Genomic DNA, 9,110 nt, shown 5'->3' with positions numbered 1-9,110 from the left:
TACCTTGTTTTTTACCTAATTTTTTTTGCATTTTCTAGCATTTTGCAGCGAACATTTCAATCTACGGATATCGGACCAATTCTATCTCGTAAAAAATTTCATAACAAACAAATTTATAAGTATACATTTTTTCTCTAACATGCACACTTACCGAGTTATATGCGATTGTTTCCGAAAAAAGACGCAATTTTCGCATTTTTTTTCACCTTTTCATTGTTTATGCAAATAGCACACTTTTTCAAGCTGGCGCACCTCGATATTTTCAATAGGTGCACCATTCCCGAGCGATTCCAGTAGTTATCTAAGTTACGTCACGTTAGAGCCATGTCAATCTGTAACCCTCCTGGCCTATATTGTTAAACGATTGACCGCTTCTAAGGGCAAGTTATATAAAAAAAATAGTATGCACGTGGCTGCTAGTGATTCGATATCCTGTTACTCATGGGACCGGATATCTAATGACCTAATGTTTCTTATTCCTATAGTTGGAATTATATAGACGGTGGCCCGAATGGTTACGGAGAAGAGGAGAGGAAAAAAACGGTTAAAATAGTTAAGCGTGAAGAAAAAATGCCCGAATGGTTACGGAGGAAAAACGCTTAATATTTTATCGCAATTATGTTCCCCATGGTTTATTGGGGTTAGGAAAATCGCAATTCCAATATCTATCTTCGTAGATAATGGAATTTACAAAGGTTCGATTATTTTCTTTTCGCTGAAGGGTTTCACTATGCAAATAAAAAGCATGTTTGCAGCAAAGGCACGTGTTAAGTGGGGCGATAAAAAACAGTGATCTATGACAGATGTTACAAAAGATGTGGTTGATGTCCTTTGCAGCTCTAAGACGGTGTTGACGTATTGTCGCTAAGATATTTCGTTTGTTGTCCGGAAGGGCGGCCTCGCAATAGGCACAGATTCTTTGGGCTGGATTGGTCCTAACATATTTTTATAATAACCGCTCGCAAACGAAAAGTTCCTTTGGGGCCATGCTGGTGACAGAATGGATTTGATGGTTAAAATTTGGACACAGGATGTATTAAAGATGGAATAGAACGGTATAGGGCAGTAAGCGTGAGATCCACTGACTAGCGTCTGAGAGAAACGTTATCGCGAGTAACGTGACTAACGGTGGGTTTCTGAGGAAACAAACAAAGAGGGAGAGAAAGAGAAAATAAGGAAGAGAATAAAATTAGTATTTGTTAAATAAATTAGGGGAAAAAATATGGAGAATTGTAAGATGAGGAGGATTTTGGGCATTGAAGAAAGTTTGGATTTAATGTGCTGCCTGCAATCTTTTATTCCCGACTAAGGGAAAGTGCTAGCATTTTAAATGACCAAAAAGGCAACATAGATTACCCAACAGGAAAGAATGATTAATAAAAGAAAGATTTTTTAACAATCGAGTTAATTAATTCCTTTCTAAGAAAGGGGGAAGAAACAGGAGCTGGGTCCGCGCGGCGCGGAGATAAGGCCAGTCGCTGGCGCGTGTATTGGAAATATGAGAACATTTTTAAATATAAATAAGACATTTACTCTTAAACGCAATAATGAATGAGAGCATTTTGAATATAAATAAGAAATTTACTCTTAGATGCAAGAAAAAATAATGAATAAGAGCGTTATTAAATATAAATAAGACATTTACTCTTAAATGCAAATCTATTTAAAAGAAATAATAAAAGAAAACTGAAGTTATTAGAACGCCTAATAATTAAGAGTAAACGGCTTGGACGTTACACAATATAAAAAGTTTTGCACTCATTGGGCATCCCTGTTTTACACCTTTCTCCGTCCAAAATTTTCTCCCCATCTCTTTTCCCCTTTTTACCTTACACGCTGTTTCCCTATACACTCCTTCTATTGCCTCCCTCAAATCCCTGCTTACCCCTCTTCTTTCTAATCCCTCCATAATTTTCCTCTGTCTACCGTGTCAAATGCCGCTCTCAAGTCTATAAAGCACCCTACCATTCCTCCCTCTTTTTCCTCCACTTCCTTATTTACCAAAAAGTTTAGCGTGTAAATGTGCTCCATTACCCCCCTTCCTTTCCTATATCCCGTCTGCCCCTCCCCAATCATATTCTTCTCTTCCATTTCCTTCTCTAGCCTTTCGCCTAACACCCCCGCATACACCTTTGCCAGCGTGTCCATCAGAGTCACTCCCCTATACTCCTCTACCTTTCTTCCCTCTCCCTTCTTATTTATAGGCACGATTATCCCTGTCTCCCATCCCTCTGGCCATCCCTCTCCTTTCCATACTCCATTACAGATCCTCCACACCTCTCTTCTTACCCCTTATCCACCATACTTCCATACTTCGTTCCCTAGTCCGTTATCTCCTGCTGCCTTACCTGTTTTTAACCTATTTAACTCCCTCTCCACTTCCCTTTCCTCTAACTCATTCCCTCTTCTCTTTTCCTCTCCCCTGCTTTCTTTCCTTTCACTCCCTTTCTCCCTTTCCTCCTTCCCCTCTAGTTGCTTTCTAAAGTAATCATCCCATTCTTTCATCTTTATCTCCTCCGCCCAACTTCCCTCCCTTCCTCTCACCCTTCTCACTACCTCCCATACCTCTCCCTTCGTCTTTATCCTTTCTATCTCCTTATACCATTCCTCCCTCCATTTACCTTTCCTCTCCTCACACTTCTTCTTATATTTCGTCTTCTCTCTTACATATTCCTCTTTTTTCCCTTTCCCTTTCAAACATTTTCTCATCATTCGCTTTAACTCCTTCTTTCCTTCCCTACATTCCTCATCCCACCATCCCCCTCCCTCCTTCCCTCCTCCTTCCCTCATCCCTTTTACCTCCTGCTCTATCTCCTTCACCTTCTCCTGCACTCTCCTCCACCTTCCTTCCACTCCTTCCTCTTTTTCCTCCCTCATCTCCTCCGTTTTCCTAATATATCTTTCCCTGTCCTCCTTTCTCCAACCTACCTCTCTCCTTTCTCCCCATTTCGTTCCCCTCCTCCTCTCCCTTTCCCTTTTTAATGTTACCACCATTGGTAAGTGGTCCGACTCCGTCCTCACTTCCACTTCCATTTCCTTCAATTCCTCTCTTACCTCTCTCGCCCCCACCATATAATCTATTACTGAGTTCCCCATGTGTCCCACATACGTATATTCCCCTTCCTCATCCCCCTTTACTCTCCCGTTCCATATCTCAAGACCCATTTCTCCTATCACATTCATCATTTTTCTTCCTTCAGTATTTACCACCTTATCCCTTGATATCCTACCTCCCTCCTTCCCTCCATGTTCCCCTTCCTCGCCTCCTAACTCCCCTGTCCTAGCATTCCAGTCCCCCCTATTATCACCTTCTTCCCTTGTTCCCTTTCCACTATTCTCTTCAACCCCTCTTCCATTCCTCTGATTCCCTTTCCCACATATACTGTAACTACTCTCCATCTTTCTCCCTTTATCCTTACTTCTACTTCCATTATCCCTTCTTCATCTTCTTCTCCCCCCCTTTATTCTCCCTTCTATTTCCTTCCTTGCCCCTGTTATTATTCCTCCCTTTGCCCTACCTTTTTTCTCTTCCTTCCGTGCCCTTTGCTTCCACCATTTGTACTCTCTTGGCAATTTTCTTTTTATCCTTTCCCACGTTTTTCTTCCACCAATGTCTCCACCATTCCCACCACATCCCACTCCTTCACCTTGTTCCAAAAGTCCTCTTCCTTATTGGTCACTTCCGCTACATTCCAGAAAGCTATTTTTATTCCTTCCTTGTTTTCCTCCCTCTCACTTTCTCCCCCTCCACTCCCCATCCCTTCTTCCCTTCTCTCCACCTCTGCTTTTTCTTTATTCCTGCCCCTTTCTCTTTTCCCTTTTCTCCCAATCTTCATTTCCCCCTCTCCGATCCATCCCTCCCTTCCCCAAAATTCCCCGCTTCCTTGCTCCCCCACCCCCATCTCCTACCCTCCTTGTCCCAGAGTCCTTCCCTTTCTTCATCCCATCTCCATTCCCTTCCATCTACCCATACCTTCATATATCCTACATTCACTCTCCTCCCTTTCCTCCTTTCCTGCTCCGCCACCCTCCTCACTACCCCCATAACTTTTCTTTCCTTCCACGTCAAATCCTCCTCTATTCTTTCCTTCCTTCCTCTTAGCCTGTGCTTCCCCCGCATCACCTTCCTTTTTGACTCCCTATCCTCCATTTCCACCGTTACTCCCTTTCTTCCTTCCCCTTCCCTTTTTCCCATCCTTCTTACTTCTTTCACCCCTTTTTCCACCCCTACTATTTTCATTATCTCCTCTACCTCCTTCTTTAACTCCTCGATACCTCCTTCCGCCTTCCCTACTCCCCATATCACCACCTTATTTCTTCTGCTTTCCCTCTCCCTTTTTTCCTTTACCCATTCGAGCCTTCTCAGCCTCCCTTCTATCTCCTTCTTCTCTCCCTTTACTCCTTCCTTCCCATCTTTTTCCGCCTTTCCCCTCTCTTTCTCCTTCCTCTCCATTACGCTCACTCTACTTTTCAGTTTCTCAATCTCCCCCCTCCACTCTTTTCTATGTCTCTCCATCTCATCCCTTACCTCCTCCATTTTTCCCATAATCTCCTTCTTTCCCTCTTCTAATCCTTCAATCTTTTTCCTTATATCCTTCAATATTCCTAATACCTTCTTCATCCCCTCCCCCCTTCTTTCTTCTCCGGTGTCCTTCCTATCCTTGCACGTTTTTGAAATGCCCACCCCTCTCCCCTCTCCTCTTCCATCTCCTCCTCCCTTTCCTTCCTTTTTCCTCTCATGAAGTCCTCCCAGCTACCTATACTCCCAATTCTTCTTCTCCCTTCCTCCCCTCCCATCCTTCCGAGCTTCCCTAACTGCAACTTTTCCACTTCTTTTCCCCCCTTTCTTTCCCCTCCCCTTTCCTTTTCTTTATTCACCTCCTTTTACCTCCCCTTTCTCGCCTTCTCCATTTCTCCAACTTTCTTTAACTTTCTTCCTCTTTCCTACCTTACCGACACTTTCCTCTTCCTTACTCTCCTTTTCCCTCACAGATGCCTCTGTCTCCCACCTTTCACTTTCACCTGTCCCCTACTCTACCTGTCACTTTCCCGCTCTTCTTCCTAACCTCCAAAACCCAACTCTTCTTCTTTCCCTTTTTTCTCTCCCTTCCTCACCTTTCTCCACCTCACTTATTATGCCCTTAACCTTCCCTTTTCTTCCACCTTCGCCTTTTCTACTTACCCACTTTCCCCCTTCTGACTAACCTGTTTTTCCTACTCTTTTTCCTCCTTCACATTCACTCCATCCATCCACACACACACCGGAAACGAAAGTTCCCCATCTGGTTATGTTTATGTATACTGCTGAGTTCATCTTGTTTTTAGCTTCAAATTATATTTTCCAGCTACATATTTGGATATCCATTCCCAATATGCAATACCTATTTTATTATTCCCATTTGTTCATGAGACTTATCTGTCCTAAAACCTTAATTTATCCAGTCGTCATATGTATATCCTATCATTTTCAGATGATTGAAATATCTTTCTATCAATCCTGACAACATTATAATAAGAGTAGACAAGCTAGGCCGGTCCTGTGCCCCCCCCCCCTCCTGTCCATTCGGATGAACCTGGTTGCGAGGTAGCGGGGGGAGCCAAGAAGTGCTAAGCGGTGGTGGTGGGGGAAATCGGAGGCTCCACGTGAGCTCGCAGCAGGTAGAGGCGAGAGGGTTGCGAGGGTGCAGGAGGATACTTGCAGCCTTTTCACGTCACACCCCCACTCGTCTGACGTCAGGTCCCAGTCCAGTTTCCTAGATGGTAAAACAGATTCTCCCTGCATTGTTTTTTTCGCTCGCGTAACCTTGAATCTTTGCATCATGTTAGTGACCCTGCTGAGCCCCCTTTACCCTAAATGTAGCTGAGTGTGTTGCTTTTTTTCCAAAGCTCAGCAATTTTTAAACTAATATATAATAGCATGTGTAAATATTTGATTTATTCATTGAGTGCTTGGGGTGCAACTTACTATTCAGTACTCTCTCTCGAGTAAATAAATCGGTTGAGGGAGCAAGGACAACAGTTTAACACAATTTGTCCAAAAAATCCTGAAGATTGAAACGATGGCTCCAACATTTGTGGATTTTAAAGGTTTTCGATTGAAAGATAAAATAATAATGATGTGAGGGTGAAGGATTGGTATGAATTTTAGGAATAAATAAATATTATACAATTATTAATTTAAAAATAATATAATTAAGATAATGTATAAAAAGAAAATATTTAATTTTTCTTGACATGTAAGCATATGACACTAGAAATGTGGATATAGACAGCAAAGAGTCTACTGTAATATTCTGTCCACACAGCGTATGTCTCATTTTGTCTAAAGAGTGTATTCCTCCTTTCACTATGATGCTGACACTCAGCTCCCAAATAGCAACAGAATCTATGATTAAAGAAAATTATTTATTATTAGTCTTGATCTTTTATTTTTTCATGCAGTACTTAATGTTAGGTGTGTGTAGACTTTTATTAATTCTTACCGATGGTTGGTTTCTGTTAAATACACTCACGATCCCTATATTTACATCGGCTGCATATTGCGCACCCGTAACAGTAGCAGCCGACGTGCCAGCGCCTGATTTGGAGTGAGGACAGTACCAGGTTGAGCAGGAGCCTCCGACAGCTGATTTGTCACCTGCGGGACCAACCGGAATGGTTTAACAACCGCAATAGGTATCCCTTGATCGACTAAATTCTTTTTATTTGGTAGGACAACTTCTCTTTTTTCGAAACCCATTTTTTAACAATGTCACTGCTACTTTTTATTTTATTGCAAATAGATTTGAGGTAGAAGCAAACTTTAATGAGCAGTCTGGAACTACTCAGATTTTTATAACATCTCCAACACCAACTATCTTAATAAGAAACGCCCTTTCAACGACAGTGTTGAGGGTACTTATACGTGTCATTTGATGAAATTACGCCCCAAGTTAGATAAACAAACACATATCATCATCTTACTAAGCTATGAAATTAAAATCTTCGTGAGAATGCATGTAATAGTTTAGATAAACAAACACATATCATCATCTTACTAAGCTATGAAATTAAAATCTTCGTGAGAATGCATGTAATAAAGATTCAAGAGAGAAGCATGCTTCAGATATACAAATATCTTTTTGGTATTAATTTCAGCACGAGACGAAAATTATTAACCTCGAATACGCTCCACGCTAGAGCTTACTATATAACAATATGTCTACGTATGATGAAATTGAGATCTCCAGCAAGAACATATCCTTTTTAAAAAATTTTAATGTATATTTTGGATTTTTATTCAGAAGATAGATCTTTACAAATATATTGATCGCTAACACATTGAAGATCATCTCCTCTTTTCTTAAAATGAAAATGTGCTTGAATGATTCATGCATATTCTTTTAATATAATCATAATTTGAGTAATCAGCAGTATATCATCTTACTAATCAGTTTTAATGACACCTTAAAGTTCTGCACACGTTTCCAACAAAAAATTTTTTACCCCTTCCATCAATGAATTTTACCCCCTCCATCAACAATTTTTCCTATATAAATGGATTCGAACAATAGTGAACCAGCTTCAATCTGTTCAAACTTTAGTTAGTGCATCGACCACATATCCTATTGTTGACCGATGTTTTCGAGAGTTTTCGAGATAGCTGTATGAAAAATTATAGTTTAGATCCCGCTGACTATTATACGCTTCCAGGCTTCACTTGGGACGCGATGCTCAAGCATACGGGAATCCGCCTGGAACTCTTCACAGACGTGGACATGTTGCTTTTTGTTGAACGCGGTATACGCGGTGGTTTGAGCCAGTGCTCCCACCGCTACGAGAGGGTCAACAATCGGTACATGCGAAACTACGATGCGGCGGAACCGTCGAAATACTTGATGTATTACGACGTTAATAATCTATATGGATGGACAATGTGTCAACCGTTGCCTACCCACGGTTTCCAATGGATCGATGACGCTGCCAAACTCGACATCCTTAATGTGTCCGAGGATTCGTCCGAAGGTTATATTTTGGAGGTGGACTTGGAATATCCACGCGAGCTTCACGGCAAACACTCCGATCTACCATTCTGCCCGGTGCGTGAGAAGCCGCCAGGTTCACACCAGGAGAAACTGCTCGCAACCGTCGACGATAAGACGCGTTATGTGATACACTACCGTGCTCTATAGCAGTGTATACGTAACGGTATCGTCTTAAAACGCATTTATCGAGGTTTAAAGTTCCAGCAGTCCACCTGGCTGAAGTCGTATATCGAATTAAATACACGCTTGCGGACAGCCTCAAAAAACGATTTCGAGAAGAATCTCTTCAAGCTAATGAACAACGCAGTATTTGGTAAGACTATGGAAAATGTTAGGAATAGAGTTGACGTGAGTCTCGTAACCAAGTGGGAGGGAAGATACGGGGCGGAAGCGTTGATTTCCAAACCGAATTTTCACAGTCGTGCGATATTTAAAGAGAATTTGGTCGCTATTCAATTGTCGAAATTATCCGCGAAGTTTGATAAGCCCGTGTACGTAGGCATGAGCATTTTAGATATTTCAAAGACCTGTATGTATGAATTCCATTACGATTATATGCTTCCTACATTCGGCAGTAAATGTAAAGCGATGTATACCGACACGGACAGTCTAGTGTACAGTATCGAGTGTGATGATGTTTACTCGGTCATGAAACGTGATCTGGTCAAATTCGACACCAACGATTACCCTGCTGATAATCGGTACGGCTTACCTCGAGTCAATAAAAAAGTGCCTGGGCTAATGAAGGACGAGAACAATGGAAAGATCATGACCGAGTTCGTTGGACTGAGAGCGAAAATGTATACCTTTAAGGTGCAGGACTGTACGAAAATTACCAAAAAGGCTAAGGGGGTCTAAGGTTATGTTATCGATAGAAACATAACCTTTGACGACTACAAGGATTGTTTAGATAATTTCATCGTACAGTCCCGTAACCAAAATTTAATTCGTTCGAAATTGCACAAAGTGTTTTCCACTACTCAGCAAAAAATTGCTCTCAGTCCGTATGACGATAAGCGTCACGTAACACCCGGTTGCGTAGCGACTCTACCTTGGGGACATCATAGGTTAAAAGACTAGATTTTA

The 9,110-nt window shown here is 41.6% G+C and overlaps 2 protein-coding genes across 2 annotated transcripts; one reads left to right on the top strand and one right to left on the bottom strand.

The window, feature by feature from the left end:
• Positions 1-2,292: 2,292 nt before the first annotated feature.
• LOC136773796 (golgin subfamily A member 6-like protein 26) lies at positions 2,293-3,399 on the bottom strand. Its single transcript, XM_066727708.1, has one exon. It carries the CDS (start codon positions 3,397-3,399, stop codon positions 2,293-2,295), a length of 1,107 nt encoding a protein of 368 aa, XP_066583805.1.
• Positions 3,400-8,204: 4,805 nt separating this feature from the next.
• Positions 8,205-8,882, top strand: LOC136773795 (uncharacterized). Its single transcript, XM_066727707.1, has one exon. It carries the CDS (start codon positions 8,319-8,321, stop codon positions 8,880-8,882), a length of 564 nt encoding a protein of 187 aa, XP_066583804.1. The 5' UTR covers positions 8,205-8,318.
• The last annotated feature ends 228 nt before the right edge of the window (positions 8,883-9,110 follow it).

Source organism: Prorops nasuta, unplaced genomic scaffold (genome assembly GCF_024137725.1).
Source record: "Prorops nasuta isolate Cenicafe-Biocafe unplaced genomic scaffold, Cenicafe_Pnas_1.2 PNAS00005, whole genome shotgun sequence".
In the NCBI taxonomy this organism is placed as follows: domain Eukaryota; kingdom Metazoa; phylum Arthropoda; class Insecta; order Hymenoptera; family Bethylidae; genus Prorops; species Prorops nasuta.
This window is presented reverse-complemented; position numbering and strand designations above follow the sequence as displayed.

Excerpts from the sequence above, each read along its gene's own strand:
- LOC136773796 (XM_066727708.1), bottom strand. The coding sequence starts at position 3,399 with ATGGAGAGTAGTTACAGTATATGTGGGAAAGGGAATCAGAGGAATGGA.
- LOC136773795 (XM_066727707.1), top strand. The coding sequence starts at position 8,319 with ATGAACAACGCAGTATTTGGTAAGACTATGGAAAATGTTAGGAATAGA.